Source organism: Hyperolius riggenbachi, chromosome 10, assembly GCF_040937935.1.
Source record: "Hyperolius riggenbachi isolate aHypRig1 chromosome 10, aHypRig1.pri, whole genome shotgun sequence".
Lineage (NCBI taxonomy): Eukaryota > Metazoa > Chordata > Amphibia > Anura > Hyperoliidae > Hyperolius > Hyperolius riggenbachi.
Window position 1 is genome coordinate 182,902,434 of NC_090655.1, and position 20,675 is coordinate 182,923,108.

General features: G+C 42.6%; 1 protein-coding gene across 1 annotated transcript in view; it reads left to right on the forward strand.

Moving 5' to 3' along the window:
* LOC137536075 (homeobox protein MSH-C-like) overlaps nt 1–5,347 on the forward strand; it is a 53,929-nt gene extending 48,582 nt beyond the window's left edge. Inside the window, exon 2 of the mRNA XM_068258053.1 lies at nt 4,737–5,347. Coding sequence (XP_068114154.1) covers nt 4,737–5,155 — 419 coding nt within the window. The 3' untranslated portion in view covers nt 5,156–5,347. The remainder of the gene's footprint in view (nt 1–4,736) is intronic.
* Nucleotides 5,348–20,675: the final 15,328 nt, after the last annotated feature.

Here is a 20,675-nt window from a genome sequence, read left to right on the forward strand (position 1 = left end):
GTCACTAGACACTATGGAACTTCCACGTTCAATGAGAGAGGCCCTCATAGTCGTTTTGCCCAAACCTGGCAAGGACCCACAGCTCTGTGAATCGTACAGACCTATTTCGCTTCTTACAACCGATGTGAAGGTTCTTGCCAAAATCCTTGCCACAAGGCTTAACACAGTTATACTTTCCTTAGTACATACCGACCAAACTGGGTTCATGCCAGGTAAAAACACAGCTATAAATATACGTCGTCTATTCTCCAATATGCAATGCCAACACACTAATGTAGGTAAAAGGGCCATTGCCTCGTTAGACATGGCTAAGGCCTTTGATTCTGTGGAGTGGCCTTTCCTGTCTGCGGTCCTTGCCAGGTTTGGGATTGGAGAAACGTTCTGTAAATGGGTCCAACTACTCTATACCAACCCCCTTTCCCGAGTCTGCACAAATTCCTGGATATCAGACACTTTCCCCTTGGGAAGAGGAACACGGCAGGGGTGTCCCTTATCCCCCTTACTATACGCCCTGGTAGCAGAGCCCTTGGCACACAGACTCAGAAACCACCCTGAGGTGGTGGGCCTAAAAACCCCCAACTCAGAAGACAAAATAAGTATGTACGCCGATGATACAATTCTATATCTGGCGGACAGTGGACCCTCCCTCTCCTGTGCCCTGGATACAATTGACGAAGCAAGCTATTATTCTGGGCTGTGTGTCAATCGCTCGAAGTCAGTGGTACTCTTGTTAGATGATCCCGGGGACCTATCCTCCACTTCAGTAATACCTTTACAAGTAGTGCAGTCCTTTAAATACCTCGGCGTGCACATCTTCACGTCCCCCAAGCAATACCTCACGGATGAAATATACAATCTAATTCCCTATGTGCAAACCCGCTGTAAAACTTGGGCCAAACTCCCTCTTTCTGTGATAGGCCGCACGAGCCTAATTAAAATGATATTGCTACCTAAACTGCTATATCTCTTCCACCATTCTCCCATATATATTCCCCAAAAAATGTTCAAGCGCCTTAGGTCTATTCTCCTGGCTTTTATTTGGGGCAATGGCAGAGCCAAACTAAAATACACATTGCTACAAAATTCAAATAACCTTGGGGGTATTGCCTTCCCCTCCTTTCACTTGTACTACCTGGCCTCACAGTTGCAGCACCTGGCTGCTTGGTTTGTAGTCCCACATGCAGTGAAGCCCGAAACTCTAGGGTATGACCCAGACCCCCACAGAGAGTGCTTGGTGCTAGAGGTCCTTTCCACACACCTCCCACCCAAAAGACAAGACAATACCATTTTGAGACAGTTTGTTGGTGTATGGAAATGTGTTAGGAAGGAATTCTCTATTGATGGGCATGAATATTATACGCCTCTTTGGAGTAACCCCGCACTGCCCGAATTTAACACCATCCCTGACCACAATTTCTGGAGTACACATGGTATTGTCTTCTTGGGACACATTCTTACGCAAGGGCAACTACTTACTTTCCATGCCTTGGTAGCTAAGTTCAAATTACCTACCAGTCAGCAGTTTAGATACCTACAATTGAAGCACGCCTTCATGTGTCAATTCAAGCATCTACCCCTTAAGATATATAACCCGCCCATCATAGATATGATAGCCAATGGCCCTACCCCACATTTGATAGGGAACATATATAAAGTAATGGCCAACAATAACGCCCTGGAGCGCACAATGAAATCCAGGGACAAGTGGGAGGTAGCGGGTGTTGAGATTCAGGATGACGACTGGGAAGATGCTCTTTTTATGGTTAAGAAGTCCACTCCTTGCCTGCGTGAACGCAGCACACAACTATATATATTACATCAAGTATACCTTACCCCAGCTATAGTCTCTAAATACAATTCCGCTCAGTCAGATACCTGTCCCAGATGCTTAATTGCTTCCCCCTCCTTCATGCATTTGTTATGGGAGTGTCCCCCCCTGACTGCTTTTTGGACCCAAGTCACCAAATTCATACACGACAAAATGGGAAGCCCCGTCCCACTGGACCCCATTCTATGCCTATTAGGCGTTATACAAGATGAAGACCTAGATTCCTCCTCCAAAACCCTCCTATCTGAAACACTTTTTATGGCCAGGCAAGAAATTGCCAGTAAAAGGCTGTCTCCTTTGCTGCCGACCATATCCAATTGGAAGAAAAGAGTCAATAACTCCATCCCATATAAAAAGTTAATATATGCCCACAGAGGCTGTGAGAAAAAATTTCACCTAGTCTGGGACAAATGGAAAATATCTTAATGTACCTCCCCTCCCACCATTCCTAGTAAACCTCCTCCTCTAAGTTTCCCTGCGAACCCTGACCTATAAATAGAATAAATGCTTGACTGCACCCTAGACCTAAGAGATCTCCTATGTCATGCTCAATTTGGTGTATGCCATCAACTCATTGAGAAGAAATAGTTCCACATCCACTTGATATACCTTCTTCAAAATGCCTGTACTGTATATGCATCTATAAGTTGTATATCTGTTTTTCTTGCTCTGTTGTCAGACATTTCCCCACTGATGTACACCCACCAGATGCAATTATGTACTCTCGTACTTCATTCCCTTTTACTCTGTACAATATTTGAAATTATCAATAAAGCCTTGTTTTTTGTTCAAAAAAACGTACATTACACTATAAAACTAACATTACGTACATTACATTACAGTACGAGAACTCATACTGTAGGTATGTATGTAGGTAGAGCATTTAGATAATGCAGTGTTGAAAACACATTAAAAAAGACACTCTGTCCTGTTTTAGTGTCCATTAAAATTACATTTATGGTATAATCATGGAGCAATTATCGTGTCACAGGACACATTCATAGAACAAACGTTAAATAACGAAAACCACTTGTTGTGCTTGCGCATTAAAATGAAAACTTTTATGGAGATAACGAAATGCGCATGTCAAGCCTAGTACGAACGACCGTTTTCTAACGATGTACTCGTTTTGCAAACGATCATCGTTTAAAAAAATCCGCCAAGGCAGATCTTTTGTTTTTAACGAACTAGCTCGTCCATCGTTTGGCTTAATGATCGTTGGAGGTTTTTTTTTAAACGATTGTCGTTTGAAATGATCGGGGAACGATCATTTCAAACGACTATAGTCGCATTTGTGTACGCACCTTCACAGAGCTCCACTCCATAAACAGCTTGCCAGCCACGATCGGAGCTGGAGGGCTGTAAATTTTTTTTTAAAAAGCCCGCCAATACTTTTAAATTGCTGCGATTTAGTGCAGCTGTAGGGGGGACCGCTTTGTCACTGAGCTGTCCCCAGGTGAGGCTCACAAAGAGATCCCTTTCTTAGGCTGATGCCTATGAGAGGCGATCACAGGGATTGGTTCTCGGGGGGTGGAAAATTTTGAAAAAGCACAATTTAATACAAATTAAAATGAACAAAAAAAAAAAATACAGATCACAGCAGCAATCAGATGCCACCGACAGAAAGCTCTGTTGGTGGCAAGAAAAGGAGGCAAGATTAATTTGTGTGCTAACTTGTATGGCCGTGGAATAAACTGTTAAAGCTGCAGTGGCCTGAATTGTAAAAAATGGCCTGGTCACTAGGGGGGGGTGTAAGCCTGTGGTCCTCCATCAGTTAAGCATCCACCAGGGGGGATAAAGTTAGGTGCCGACCAGGGGAGGGTTCCGTGTGAGAGTAGGGAGAGGTTAGATCATAGTAAAATATCTATGAATATTACCAATATTTTACTATATGAATGAAGTAGCAGGATATCTGTACATTTACCAATATTCTGCTACTGCTATCCTGTGCCTTTTTAAAACAGGCACCTTTATCAAATGTACACCTCTTGATGGTCATTTTTTCAGTATGCAAATTACATAGTTGTATGTAGACATACTGGCACTTTTTGCACGTAAAATATTTATTCTTACTACAGCACTGTGTTATTTAAAAACCAATAATCGCCTACCTTTTTTGGTTCATGACCTATATAATGAATTAGTAGGAATTCATCCGACAAATGTACTGTGATGATATACAAGACAGTTCCCCATTTTTATTTTAATTGATTTAAATTTTCCTCGGGATACGTCCTGTAATAAATAACTAATTACTCAAAATAGTAACTGTTCTAAAACTTTTTCTAGTGTGACTGGCTGAGAAACATTTATCTCTTTGCTGATTTGTATTTTTAATGGTTTTACAGTCAGCACACAATTGATCAAGGGTGGTGCAGGTCCCATCCTTTGCTATCCTATCCTATAAAACTCGTGTCTCTGCACACTGCAGCAGTTAGAACATGAGGACGACGGGGCCAGGGGCGCCGGCGTGTGCGCGCACGCGGTGTCTGCGTGGGCGCTTGCGCGCGTCTAATGAGGGAGAGATGCAGTGCAGGGAGTCACGTCAGAGCCTAGCGCCCCTTTTTAAGCCTAGTTTTAAATATATTGTCTGCGCCCTACAACATGTCAGTGTAAACGTACTACCTAAGGCTTGCCATCTTTCTGAAATGCCTCAACGGTTGATCCAGCTCAGGGATGTCTTTGAGAGCCATATTCATACCAGTAATCAGAAAGTGACAGAGCTATTTGACAGAAAATAACACTTTACCCAGCTTACCTATGGTAATTAGAGCTATGCTGTCTTTCATAATGTTGTTAACATAAATTCATATTTATTTCTGTTTCATTCACTAATACAGTCATAACTGCTGAAATGTATAAATTCACAGATTGTAGCTCATAATGGTGTCATGTTTCCTTTTCTTAGGACACCCAAGCCCTCCACCATGCACTTTGAGGAAGCATAAGAATAACAGAAAGCCAAGAACGCCATTCACCACTTCCCAGTTGCTGGCCTTGGAAAGGAAGTTTCGACAGAAGCAATATCTTTCCATTGCTGAGAGGGCGGAATTTTCAAGTTCTTTAAATCTCACAGAGACTCAAGTGAAAATCTGGTTTCAGAACAGAAGAGCCAAAGCCAAGAGGCTGCAAGAGGCTGAACTAGAGAAGCTAAAAATGGCTGCCAAGCCACTGTTACCATCATTTGCTTTACCATTCCCTTTAAGTGCCCACCAATTGGCGTCCACTTCAGCTTATGGACCTCCCAATTCATTTCAGAGACCAGGCATTCCTGTTCCAGGACTGTTCACAGCACCAGTCACATATGGAATGTATTATCTCTCTTAAAAATACAGACAATGCAAAGCACTATATCAATGTTGCTTCTGAATGATGCTGGAAGGCAAAGTAAGAAAATGAGTATGCTTCTTAATTCTAGCCCTACAAAGAGACTGATGGGCTGAAGGAGGTGCATATCTGAAAATGGAAATATTAAGTACTGAATCTAAAGTAGCAGTCACATTATATTGCATCTCTATTCAGAAGAATGTTTGATATAAACTCATTTTACAGTGACTGTGTAGAAGGCACTTTACTCTTAGGTGACTTCTCTTTTTCAGGTGTCTAAAAATTCTTCAGGAAAAAACTTCTCTTATTGGTAGTAAAGGAATTTGATATTTTCCAGCTTTCTTTTGTACACTTAATTTGATGAAGGAGAAGCACTGGGGTTTGGTTATGAAAGTTCACCAATTGCTGTGAAATGATTTGTTTTTAAATGCTGTTTACACAATAGTCATCTACTACTTCCAGTATCTTGTCCAGGTTTCTCTACACACATGCCTTATAACTGACCACATCTCGTCTTGTCATTATTATTATGTATTTTTATATCTCTGACATTTTCTGCAGCATTTTACAGTATAGAGTAGCAGTGGCGTAGCTAGAGATCATGGGGCCCCATAGCAAAATATTCATGGGGCCCTCAGATGGAGGCACTCTTAAGCTATGCCCCCTGCCTCTACCCTATGGATGTGAGTTTATTGAGCAATTTACATTATCATGCAATTAATATTGCACATAATTCATGGGCACTGAGACAAAGCCAGAGCTAGGAGTAACACAAAACAGTTACTAAGTGAATACATTAAGTACCCACTGGGCCCCCTATGCTCCAGGGCCCCATAGCAGCTGCTATGGCAGCTATGGCTATTGCTACGCCCCTGTAGAGTAGTCATTAACCTCGGAGGAGCTCACAACCTAATCCCTACCATATCGATAGTCTAATGTTGTTATCATAGTCTGCCAGGAGGGAGCCAATTTTACTTATCCATACGTTTTTCGGATGTAGGGAAAAAATAGTGCCTAATGGAAACCCTCTCAAATATAGGGTGAAAATACAATGTTTCTCTTTACTGATAAGTAATCATGATACATTGGCTGAAGAACCAACATGCTGCTCCATTAGCTTGTAGAGCAAAGAATTTCAGAGCTGGGCCACTCTAAGCAGAAAAGGTCATATGTGTATTATTCACCCGAGCTGAATGTTTAGAGTTACCCTGTGAACCCTTATGCTGGATACACACGTTTAGATTTCCCGTGCGATTCGCGGGATCGAACAGATCGAATCGAATATTTCCAACATACTCGATTCGGATTTCGATCGTATATACTTACGATCATATATACTTGGCATACTTAACATGCAAATCAATGGCAGAAACAATCAAAATCCGAATCGAGCATGTTGGAAATAATTGAATCGATCTGTTCGATCTCGCGAATCGCACGGGAAATCTCAACGTGTGTATCCAGCATTAGGCATCCTGATTCCCTTTTCTGTAACTAACCCTAGCCTTAATATCTAGGTGTTTGACCTAACCACCTCCCATCCCATACCTAACAATAACCTTAATTTTTGCTCCACTCCTATATGTCTTTCCTTAGCCTTGCAGATATTTGAGCCATGTCCAAGCTAAGTGCCTAACCTTAATATTGAACTTTCAACCATACCTAACGCCTCATGCCCAAGCTATAAGTGCCTTACCTTAATGCTGACCTTTTACCCATGCCTAGCCAACTAAGTCCAAGCTAGGAGCCTAACCTTAAAGAGAACCCGAGGTGGGGTTCTCACAAAAAAATCCCCATACAGAGGCTGGCTCTGCCTATCGAGCCCAGCCTCTGTTGCTAATCAGATCCCTGCTAAATCCCCCCTTCACTCAGCCAGACCCCATAAATCATAGCCGCGCTATGCGGCTATGTTTACCTTCTTAACGTCAGTCTCGGCGCTCCCCCCGCCTCCTGCAGAGCTCCGGTCCCCGCCCGCGTCCCTTCCCTCCAATCAGCGTGGAGGGAAGGGACGTGGGCGGGGACCGGAGCGATACAGGAGGCGGGGGAGAGCGGAGACTGACGTTAGGAAGCTAAACACAGCCCGCTGCGACACGCTGAGTGTCGGCAGCGCGGCTTAGATTTATGGGGTCTGGCTGAGCGCAGGGGGGATTTAGCAGGGATCTGATTAGCAACCGAGGCTGGGCTCGATAGGCAGAGCCAGCCTCTGTATGGGGATTTTGTTGTGAGAACCCCACCTCGGGTTCTCTTTAAGAGTAATCTTTCACCTGTACCTAACTATAACCTCCACCCTTGAGGTAATCCCTAAACTATTTTCCAATCATCATTAAGCTTAACCTAATTTGAAACTTCATTTAGCCTCATGCTAAAGCAAGACATACGCCATCTAGTTTTATTGTACATTCCTCCATAGTCTTATGCCTTCTGTCTGGTATGATGGTCAACAAATTACATATACTTTGGACAGATTGTTTTAGGTAACTCATTCTACATAGATTCGGTAAGATTGTGCAAAATTCACACAATCAAGCTTGAATGATGTATAGATAGTGGTAAAGTTCCCAAGACATGCACATGAACACCCCCTTCTCCTTCCCAGGTGTTTTCTTTTTAATGCTCCAAAATTATGATATTCACCCAGGTCCATAATAATAAGAGTTATGTGTGTGCAAATTAACACAGCAGAGGAATCAACTTGTACTGAAATTCACAGTTTCAGTACATCGAAATTCTCCAATGTACATGACTTTGCTTTTGTAAATTACATTTAGAGCTGGTTCACACTTTTTACAGAGGAACTGTCGCGAAAATCTTAATATTTAAAACACATACAAATAAATAAGAAGTACATTTCTTCAAGATTAAAATGAGCCAGAAATGACCTCTCCTATGTTGCTGTCACTTACAGTAGGTAGCAGAAATCTGACATTACCGACAGGTTTTGGATTAGTCCATCTCTTCATGGGGGATTCTCAGCATTGCCTTTATTCTTTACAAAGACATTCCCTGAAGAAGATTTATACAAAGATTCTGGCCAGCCTCCCTGCTCACTGCACACTTTTTTTGGCAGTTAGACGGAGCAACTGCCATTCACTAAGTGCTTTTAACAATAAAGAAAACCCTGATAACCCCCCCATGAGAATATGGGCTAGTCCAAAATCTGTCAGTAATGTCAGATTTCTACTATTTACTGTAAGTGACAGCAACATAGAAGAAAAGTAATTTATGGCTAATTTTACTCTGGAAGAAACGTACTTCTTATTTGTATATGTTTGCATGTATTTTAAATATTAATATTTTTGCGACAGAGGTCGTTTAAGCACTAGTGATTTGAAAAGTTCTTGCTAATGTAACGCTAGGGGGAATTTTTACGAAATCATATTGTTCCAGTGAGATCATTCAAATAGCATTACATTACTATTACTATTAGGGGCAGCACAGTGGCGTAGTGGTTAGCTCTCTCGCCTTGCAGCGCTGGGTCCCTGGTTCGAATCCCAGCCAGGGCACTATCTGCAAAGAGTTTGTATGTTCTCTCCGTGTCTGCGTGGGTTTCCTCCGGGCATTCCGGTTTCCTCCCACATCCCAAAAACATACAGATAAGTTAATTGGCTCCCCCTAAAATTGGCCCTAGACTACAGTACTTTCACTACATAATATAGACATATGGCAATGGTAGGGATTAGATTGTGAGCTCCTTTGAGGGACAGTTAGTGACAAGATATATATATATACACATTGTACAGCGCTGCGTAATATGTCGGCGCTATATAAATACTAAATAATAATAAAATAATAATAATTACTAAGAGCTTTTAAAATCACAAAGCGCTTACAAAAGCTTGTGTAGTGTGAACCAGCCCTTAGAGAAACATTTTTGGAAAACACTTTGGGCTCATTCACACTATGTGCTGCGCTGTCAGTTTTGACGCAAAACACATAGTGTACGATCTACATGGCAACATGAAAGTCCATAGACTTTCATGTTACCATTCACATTACAGGTGTGCGTTCCCATGCGTTACGATGTAATAACGCTTCTGGGAACATCTAATCGCACAACGCACACATTCTCCTGATGGGTTGGCTGCCGACGTCTGCACTCCCAGCGCACCACAACGTGTATTCTATGTGATGGACGCACGATGGCAACGCATGCACGAAATCGCATTCGTGTATGCGCTCTGTAGTGTGAATGAACCCTTTTGTAATGGTATAGACACAATGACATGAAATGCTGACAAACTGCCTTTCCAACAGCTTTCCCTGCCTCCTGTACTCTGTTGTGACAGAATTACCTACATATCTGAGATCTGCATCAACACATCAGGTCTAATGATTACTAACTTGGGCACAGACAGGAAAGGAAGGGATTACTAACAGAACAAGCAAGATCTGGGCCCACATGCAATTAACTGGTAATGGTAAGACATTATGAAAACTGGTAGATAAGATTCAATTAAAAATTGAAGACCACGTGTGATAATTACATGTAGGACAATTTTTTTTCCATAGTCCATTTTGTTTTAGCAATACAAATAAAGGAAATATTAGGACTCTCCATGTGGATAGGTAACTATCAATAGGTTCAATTGCTGGGAAGGGCAGGTAACATTAACAGTAGGGGATAGTTTCATAAATTAGAAATCTCAACCCAAGGACCCCCAAGGGTGTTGAGAACCTAGGATCCAACATATTTCGTTCTGTTCAAACTACCATCAATTATAAACAATAATTACCACTCCAATGTCACAAAAAAATATATGGTACGCTCATTCACTTACCGTAATTCACTTAACAGAATGCAGTTGTAAAAATACTGTATTTTCATTAAACTTGTGAAACATTGTTTGAGATTGGTTTATCTCACTTATATGATGCTACCAATAATAGATACCTTTTATCAGCTCATATTCATATTTATTTATGATCATGATCAGGTATATTAACCAGTTCAGCAGGTGTTTTCACCTCAAGGACGGAAGCAATTTTCCCGTCAGCGCTCCTCCCATTCATTCACCAATAACTTTATCACTACTCATCACCCGTAAATTTCCTATATCGTGTCTTTTTTTGCCACAAATTAAGCTTTCTATGGGCGATACTTGTTTTCAGTTATTACTTTTTTTTTATCTGCTTGGTAACTGGGGTGGGGGCTTTGAGAGAGATTGATTACCGGTTATATTATTTTTTAAATTAAAAATATGTGGTGTGTGTAATTTAGCCTTTCGCCACTCGATGGCGATAGAAACACTCCCTGGATTACCACGAAGTGTTTAATTTTCTACATTTTAATTCACAATCTTTATTATGAATGCACATGGCCCCTGAACAGGGTCATGTCCATTCGTTACACGCACTGCAATTGGTACAGGGAAGCCGTGCTTCCCTTCCCCAACCGCCGGCATGGAAAATTGCTGTGGTGCGCAGGGCTGCAGCGCACGCATGCACGTGCACTGCCACTCAAACACTGGACGCGGATACGCTGAACTGGTTAATAAAACTTTTTTTGTAAATAAAAATGAAGACATTTCATTTTATAGGTGGATTCCAGAACTTCTCTGAAGCTTTACAGAATTAGGTATGATCACTGTGATATGAATTACTAGCACTGAATCCATTTTGCATCAGCTATAGCATAATAATCATAATAATATGGTGATAGGTGTAGTATTCATGCATTGCTGTGGGCTGTTATAGGTACAAATAAACCATTATTTATATGGCTTGGCTATACAATACATTTGTTTGCCTCCTACATGTAACTGTGGCAACAGTTCTAAGTTGTTTTTTTTAACTAATACTTCTTCAAATTATCCTGTCTACTTATCAGGCTCTTCAGTGGTAGATTAGTGGTTATGTTTTACTATGTTAATTATGTTCAGCTCCCCAAATGGGTGCCAATGTAAATATTCACATTTACCAACATAAGTTACAATAACTTTTTAACAGCAACTCAAGTTTTTATTGGCTCTTCTTATTTTCTTTTTTTTTAAACACGTGGGCCCATATGCAATAAAACCTTTTTACCTAAGTTTTCTCCTAGGAGATAATTTTTTGAACTCATTTTAAAATAACTTTTCAGGGTGTTTTAATCAAAAAGTATCAACAACTAGGTGAAAAAGTACTATCAAAATATTTTTGAGTATTTCTAGCTTGCTGATGGCTTTAAAGGGCCTTTTATTGGCAAGGTGTGTAAATATCACCTAGGAGAAAACTCAGGAGAAAAAGTGAATTGCATATGGGCCATGGAGTTGATTCAGAAATTATATCTCATGATAAATAAAATAAATAAACAGTCATGTGATAAAGATTCATGAAGCAACTTCATAATAAAGTAAGCTTACAAATGTAAAAGACTTTGCTCCTCTTTAAAGAGAAGATCCGAGGTAAAAAAATAAATAAAAAGATTCTACTTCCTCCATCCCCTAGCAGCCGATCTGATCCTCACCGCAGCTTCTCTCCTAGTCGGTGGCCCAGGGTCCCCTCCTGGCAAGGTCAGCATCTTCTGTGACCGTGTGAGCACACAGCCGCGCCGCTTGCTATCACACTCACGTGGCTTGGAGCGTTCTGCACAGGAGCAGAAGTACTGCACCTGAGCAGAACGCTCCAGACCACGTGAGAGCAGTCATGAGTGGCCAGCCACGCCCTTGCGCAGGTACAGAAGATGCAGACCTGATGAGGTTGGCATCTCCAATGGAGGGGACCCCAGGCTGTCGACTGGGAGCGAAGCTACGGCAAAGGACATATGAGCTGCCAGGGGCTGGAGAAAGCCCCAGGTAAGTAGAACCTTTTTTTTTTTTTTTTTTTTACCTCGGATTGTACCTTTAAAGTGAACCGAGATGAAAGCCATCTCAGGTACCGCACTTTCCTGGGGTTTCCATAAGCCCTCGTTGTCTCCCCTGGTGGCTCCTGTCCCCGCAATACGGCCTGAATGCCTGGCCGAGTCACACTAAATCATGCATGTAGTACTGCGCAAGTGGAGAATGCTCCCAGCAACAGAAGCGTGACAGGGAAGCACGCCTGGCAGAGCCACGCATGTGCAGCAAAGCGCAACTTGGCCAGGCTTTCAGGCCATATTGCAGGGGACAGGAGCCACCCGGGGAGACACCGAGGCACTAAACAGCCTAAGGAGGTTTAAAGGGAAGAACTACTGCACCTGCACAGTACAGCCCGGAGGACGTCCGATGACGTCAGCGCGCCCGCGTGGGACGCAGAAGTGCCAGGCCTTGGAGCGCAGAAAAGCCCGACCTGGCAGCCGGCCTGGCCAGGTCGGGTCGGCCACCGGGAGCCTGCGGAGCGGCGGCGAGGGCACCTCCTGCCTGCCACGGGCTGGAGGAAGCCCCAGGTAAGTGGAAATTGATTTTTATTTTTTTACTCCCCTCCCTGAACCTTCCCTTTAAGGAAGCCCCAGGTAAGTACGGTACCCGAGAAGGCTTTCATCTCAGGTACACTTTAAGCCTCATACACATGTGCCAGGACTGTTGCCTGCAGGCACTTTGGGGACAAGTTTTGTACAGACGCCTTGCTAGCCTGTTCAGTTGCTATGGAGTGGTTAGAAGGGCCAATAGAGTAGCCCATGACTGAGCGATACAGAGTAGACTCGGTGAGTAAGAGAACAATGACCTCAGCCTACACTTGGGCGAGACAATCCACCAGGCTGATCTCTGACAAATTGTGGGGGATTAGGGACTGCTGTATACATGCTAGATTCTCATCAGGGACAGCCCTGACCAGCCCCTTTTGGCTGAGAACCATCTAGCGTATGTACAGGGCTTTTGTTTAGCTGCTGTTCATAGGTCAACACTCTCTTAGCGTTTAGATGTAGAAATTTGTAGATAAACCAGGACAGAAGGAAGCCAAATTATCCACAACTGCTTAGTAAAGTTTTCTTGGCATTAACCCAATCAAACCTGATAAGGTAAAGAAGAAATATATGGTGGTTATGAAGAAACTGCAGTGTACTAGAAACTGTTTATCTTCAAATATTTGTATACACACACACACACACACACACACACACACACACACACACACACACACACACACACACACACACACAAAAGTGTATATATTATGAACATATTATTTAACATTATTATAGTTATTTGGGATTTGTATAGCGCTAGCATTTTCCATGGTGCTTTACAATAGAGAATACACAGTACAGGCAGTTACAAGGCAATGGGTTACAGGTTAGCAATGAATCATACATGAAGTTGGATATATATAATGCTTTACACACCAGTAATAACACATAAGGGGAAAGAGCCCTGCCCAAATAAGCTTATATGATCACACACACCTGAAACCATTGTGCGGCAAATCCAGTAAGGCTTCAGTCAAACGTCTGATCTGCATGCTTACTCAGAATCTATGGTATTAGAAGCAGAGGATTAGCAGGACAGCCAGGAAATTTGCATTGCTTAAAAGGAATTAACCTCCCTGGCGGTAATCCCGACCTACGTTCGGGCTAGCCGCCGGAGAGGATCGCATGGCCCCCTGAGGATTTTTTTAAATAAAAATTGTTTTAAATGTTTAAGCTAGCACTTCACTAGCTAAATATTCCCCCCAAGTGCCTCCACTCTCCCCCCGATCACCTCCGGTATACGTACCCCCAGGGATCCCGCGATGGCGCACCCTACCAATCAGCTCCAGGCTTCGCTATGGGAAGGATCGGGACTGCGTATGACATCATGACATAGATGACATCATGTCCGATCGTTGCCATAGAGACCACTGAAGCTAAACAGTGAAGCTGCGGCTCTCGCGGGATCTCGGACGGGTAAATATTACCGGTAGCGATCGAGGGGATCAGAGGGGTGCCGGAGGACTTGGGGGGCATATTTAGCTAGCGAAGTGCTAGCTTAAACATTTAAATCAAATTTTATTTTTAAAAAATCCTCCCGCGGACGCAGCATCTGAAACGGAGTACCGCCAGGGAGGTAAAATATGGCAGCCTCCATATCCCTCTAACTTCAAGAGTAACTGTCGGGCATAAAATCAATTCTTTATTTTTACCTGGTAAACAAGTAATAAGGATGCTAACCAGGCAATCAAAAAGTAAAATCACTATTACTTTTCTTGTTGATAAATGATCATTCTCCAGTTTACCTGACTCTTATTTGGTACACACAAAAAGGAAGGTAGTGCAAAAAGGAAGGTCATGCTGGGTAGTCCTTTTTTGCTTCTTTACTTCCCCTCAGACTTAACAAATACAGCCTGATTGGCTGAAGCCTCTTTCCATCCTGTTTTCCCCTTCCACACCTCTGTTCCTCTCTGATTGGCCAATATTCTCATGCTGACACAATGCACTTTCTATAGTGAAGGGCGGGCAAATCAGGCAGAGGAGAGTAATGGCCCATACTCACGGGCTACATTTGTGGCCTGTCGCCAGCACACATGAGCGTTTGCGCGACTGCTCGTCGCCAGGTCCCTCCGCGTACACAAGCGGAAGAGGGATCAGCTGTGCGACGGAAGCTGTCGCCGACGTTCCTCCCCCCCCCAGCCGGAAACTCAGTTCTCTTGCTATCAGGGTGCTGTCGCTAGTCTGCATACACTCGCGGACTAGCGACAGTTGCAGGGAAGTCGCGGCGGCAACTGTTGCTAGGCGATTGACTGGTGCCTGGCGACAGCAGCGACGAGCGACGGTTCAGGGCACGCGCGCCACACTCACGGGCGACCTGTCGCTGCAACACGCGCACGCCATGTGGTTGCGGCAACAATTGTAGCCCGTGAGTATAGGCTGGAAATTACATCAGGATTTGCCTCAAAACAGCCACAGCTAAAATGGGAAATGTTAAAGACACTTTTTTTACTGTAGAAAAATCACTAAAATCAAAACGTGGACAGTGCAATACATATGTTATGTAAGTTGAGCAAGTATTTATCTACTTATATATGTGTTTTTTTTCTGAGATAGCATGGCTGACAGCTCCTCTTTAATGCTGGGAATACACGGTACGTTTTTCGCATTCGATTCGGCGTGCAATCTATTAGCCATTCGATTTTCTGCTCCATTCTCTTATCTTCCACTCGTTTTTCTTAACTTTTTTCCAGTCACTTCTATGAGAAATCAAGTGGAAACGAATAGAGCAGAACAGCGCACATGTTGGAATTTTATCATCGAAGGTATCTATCGGAACGATTCTTAGCAAAAAACGTACCGTTTATTCCCAGCATAAGGGCCTTAGCTAAAATTATATGCTTGCCTAAAGAGGTGAATTTTCAGGTTCTGCCTAAAGATAGCCAGTGTGGATATTCACATACTCTATTGTCTGGGACAGTTCACCTTAAATTGGACGCAAATGCTTGCACACAAGTCACAATTCAGTCTTCAATCCACATATTTATTGTTTAGAAATTCACTGCTTCTGTCTTATTTATTTAGCCAAATCAAACTGTCTTTTCAGTAGCTGTGAATACTCTTCCGGGATCTCTGTTGTCTCTTCAGGTTTGATACTTACCCAAGTAGAAGGAAGGCTCTGGTTAGAGCCTTCCCATTACTCTGTCTTTGTACATCTTTGCTATTCGTTCTAGTAAGGCAGAGGTGGGCTGATGGAGCAGCGCATGAGGAGCATCACATGGTGGGAGGGAGTGAGTGGAGAGAACAAGGCCCTCTGCAAGAGGGCCACTGTACACACAATAGATTCTCAGCAGAGGCAGTGGTTATCGGCCACCTTGGCTGAGTTTAATCTAGCATGCATACAAAGCTTGAGTGGGACCACTAGGAAAACCACAATGGTGTGTAAGGATAGCGAAATGGGCTTACTTGATGATGTGATGGAAAGTCCAGCAGCTTTTGCTATCAAAAAGACATCTACTTACCACACTTGAAAATGAAAAATTAAAAATTCCAGTTGACAGAAAATCAGATCCTCTCTGGTGTGTTCTGTGCCTTAATTGAACGATAACAAATGTACTTAACATCATGGCATGAAATAAAAATGTTCTACAGAAATTAGAAATTTTTGCTGCATGAGTTTTTCTTTGTAGAGTACAGGCATGTGGACTGCATTTGTTTGTGAACATATTATTTTGAAAAATAGCATTTACTATAAAGTGATGCACACTGGTGATGTGAACGCAATGCACAGTAGTACACAATTTATGTATACCGAGTGACATATCACTATAGTATAGTTACAATGGACTGACTAATAACGATCCTGCCTTTTCTGACACACAGGAAAGAACATGGATATAGATTTTGCAATTACAGCAATTTCTGGTGCATATCTTTAATGCCTTAAAGAATCCTTGTAAAAATAAGAATCACAAAGTCATTCAAAAGGACTGCAATTTAGTATGTTTAGATTTCATCCGGTTACTGCTATATCAGTCTGAAGTACAGTGACATGTCACACATTTCCTGGACTGCGTGGCCTTACAATCAGGTGGTGCCAGAGGCATTTTCAGTGTTGAAACTACTAATAGGGCAGAAACCAACTTTTACTATAGAAAATAATAAGTTAAGAACACAATGTTTATACCTGTATGCATGCACTGAAGACATATCATCTTTGTGACACATAAGTAAAAAGAGCAATAGTTGGACAAGTTTTTTACATTGATGAGACACCCATTGAGTTATTGGTGTATATAAAGCATATTAATGCTAAGATCTTAGGCCTAGTGGCCAAGGCTTTAACTGCTTTTATTGGTAGGCTTCAACAAAGAATCGTAATGTGCAGTAGTTGATGAACTTCATTTCCTAATATTGGAACAAGATGGGAATTTCTTGTTCTTTTTTCCTATGTGTGATTATTAATTGGGTTGAGGGCATACGAGAGGAATCGGCACGGGAGACTTGGGTGCAGGATACAGCCGGTATATGGCTGATCCTGCTGCTGCACAAGTTCCCGGCCATGTTAAATACTATTCCCCCTCCAGGCCACCATGGATGGTGGTGAATGGAATAAATCTGCTTCCAGCAATTATTGTGTTTTAAAAGAAACTTCAGCTCTGTCTTCTGACGGCGTCAAAGTCACTCCCTGTGCGCTGCTATAGCTGTAATTCCAATTACGGCCTATGGTGGTGCCAGCTGCGCCCAAGTCTCCCGCACTGTATTCACTGTGTTTGGGGTCGAGGACCCACTTTCCCCTAATTTTATATTATTCCCTTATTCTGGAAAGTTACTTGGCCCTGTTTGACCTAACATGGCTTGTATGCTCAAATGTGTGTGTTAAATGCCATATTTGTGACACACACCACAATATTTACATAAGAACGTAGTATAGAAATGATGGCATCCACATCTTGTATGATATCAAAGGGGTTTGGTGAAAGTAATGAAATCAAAACTACACAGAAAACATAGAGCCATATGCAATTCCCTTTTTGTCCTGAGTTTTCTCCTAGGAGATAATTTTTCATCTCTCTCTCTCTAAAATAACCTTTTAGCACTTTGCAATTGAAAATGTATCAAAAAGTTGGTGAAAAAGTACTACAAAAATTATTTTAAGTATTTTCTTGCTTGCTGGTGGTTTAAAGAGCATTTTATTGACAAGCTGTAAAATCTAATGAAGGAGAAAACTCAGGTGATAAATTTAGTTGCATATGGGCCATAGACTCAACATTATAATACATAAATCTTTTATTCTGTCAATGACTGATGTACATAATAAGTTTAATGTATATTGAAATAAAAAATGATATCTGTTTTGGGCTTCAAAAAAATAGTTGATTTGTGTTTTTCCTTGTTACCTTTTTAGACATGTTATTTTAGCTGTTTGCTCTCATTCCTGGAGACTTCCCATTGGGCATTATTACAATTGTGGTGCCAACCAGAGTTGTTTCTGGCTATTTCGGTGCCCCAGGCAAGCTAGCACATTCACTTTACCAGAACGGTTTTATTTCAGACACATTGTGAAACCTCACCAAGGAAAGTAAAAAGAATCCGGGCACCATCAACTGCGATCACCACACTTTATTCCATCCCCACAAATTGACAAATACAGGTGTAAAGGGCTGATCTGACAGCCGTTTCGCAAGCAGGCACGCTTGCTTCCTCAGAGACTGGTCCTTGGTGATGTGATGATTCTAATCGTCTGGAGGCACATCAAACTAAACCACCAACCCCCACCTGTTTGCCATCAGCAACTAGTGCCGATTCTGTTTACTCTTCAAATCTGACATTGTGAAACCTGTAGTTCACCGCCCTGGATTTTTCATTGTTACTTGGGGTTGAATATGGGGCTGTGCCAGCACTCCTATTTGATGCAGCAATCCCACAGATTTTCCGATGTCCCCAACTGTATCCCATTTATTTTGTATGGTGCTAGACCATTAGTACGTCCAAAATGCATGACTTTACATTTTTCAACATTGAATTTCATCTGCCATGTATGTGCCCATATAGCCATCCTATCCAGATCCTGTTGCAATATGACACTATCTTCCTGAGAGTTGATGATTCTGCACAATTTTGTATCATCTGCAAAAATAGCAACATTGCTCACTACTGCATCTACTAGGTCATTAATAAATAAATTGAAGAGCACTGGACCCAGAACAGACCCCTGTGGTACCCCACTGCTAACAGACTCCCATTTTGAGTACGATCCATTGACCACAACTCTTTGTTTTCTGTCCATTAGCCAGTTAACTATCCATGCACACAGACTCTTCCCCAGTCCTTGCATCCTCCACTTTTGCACCAGACTTTTGTGGGGAACAGTGTCAAAGGCCTTTGCAAAGTCCAAGTATATCACATCTACAGCATTCCCAATATCCATATTAGCATTGACTACCTCATAAAAGCTGAGCATGTTAGTCAAACAGGACCTGTCTTTAGTAAACCCATGTTGATGCTGAGAAATAAGATTATTTTCTAGTATGAAGTCATGTATAGTATCTCTTAGTAACCCCTCAAATAGTTTGCATACAACTGATGTTAAGCGTACAGGTCTATAATTTCCTGGATCTGATTTTTTGCTCTTCTTAAATAATGGGAAAAGGTGGGCTGTACGCCAATCCACTGGGACTCTGCCAGTAGAAAGATAAGGTAAAGGGGTTTATTTATAACTGAACTTAATTCCCTTAGGACCAGAGGATGCATGCCATCCGGGCCAGGTGCCTTGTCTATTTTTAATTTATTTAGTCTTGCCTTCACTTCTTCCTGCGTTAAGTATTTAGTATTACAGTTAGAAGATTGAGACTCTTCTGCCTCTGTAATTTTCAACAGTGCTGTTTCTTTTGTGAAGACAGAAGCAAAGAAAGCATTTAATAACTCTGCCTTACCTTGGTCATCCAACATTGAGTTCCCACCCTCATCCTTTAGGAGTCCTATACAGTCAACCTTTCTTTTTTTAGAGTTAATGCACTTGTAAAACTTTTTTGGGTTAGATTTGATATCCCTAGCGATTTGTTTTTCAGCTTCAATCTTTGCCTGCCTAATTTCTTTTTTACAATTTTTATTGCACTCCTTATAATTGCTTAGTGCAGCCTCGGTCCCCTCCTGTTTTAAGACCTTATAGGCATTCTTTTTCCTCTTCATTTTATCTTTAACCTTTCTATTCATCCATAGAGGCCTTTTTTTATTCCTAGATATTTTGTTTCCATACTTTATCTGATTAACGATCTGTAGTGGAATACCAGGCATAGGAGAAGAAGGGGAGGCGTCAATGGGCAAAAGAAGAGATTTGTGCCAGTTTATAACTAAATCTGAATAGGTACCGAAAGTGTTAATAGAATCTAGAGCAGAGGATAGAGATGGTTGCAGATCTGCAAATATAATAATAAATAATCAGCATATAGAGACACTTAATTTGCAAGCCCACAATATCCTTCCTGGATCGGAGCACTTCCGCCTGAGGTTTCATAGCTAAGGCAAAAAGAGCTGGGGAGAGAGGACAACCTTGACGTGTGCCCCGACCCAGGGGGGGGGGGGGGGGGAAAGGAGGAGACATAATTACCTGTACGCACTCTGGCTCTAGGTGAGCAATATGGTGCTTTAAAGGACTTCCGAGGCCAAATTTAGAAAAAAATAAAATTTAAAAAAAGTTAGATACCTGCATCAGTTTGGAAGACATTGAGGACACCGTCCGCGCCATTCCGCCGGGTCCCCGCCGCTCAATAGCCCCCGAACGGCTCCGGATCGCACGGCGCGGCTCTCCTGCCTGCACAATGATGGCCGCTGCGCAGTCCGCATAGCCGCAAGTGCGGCTGCGCAGCTCTAGGGCCTACCCCCGATCCACGCTACAGGAAACGTGGATCGGGGGGGTTGGCCCTATAGCTGCGCAGCCGCACTCGCGGCTATGCGGACTGCGCAGCCTTAGCCAGCTCTGGCGGCCATCTTTGTGCAGGCAGGAGAGCCGACCCGGGCTGTGCGGTCGGGAGCCGTTCGGGGGGCTATTGAGCGGCGGGGACCCGGCGGAACGGCACGGAGGGCGCGGACGGCGTCCTCAGTGTCTTCCAAACTGATGCAGGTATCTAACTTTTATTTTTTTTTTCTAAATTTGGCCTCAGAAGTCCTTTAACCACCCTGGCGTTCTATTAAGATCGCCAGGGCAGCTGCGGGAGGGTG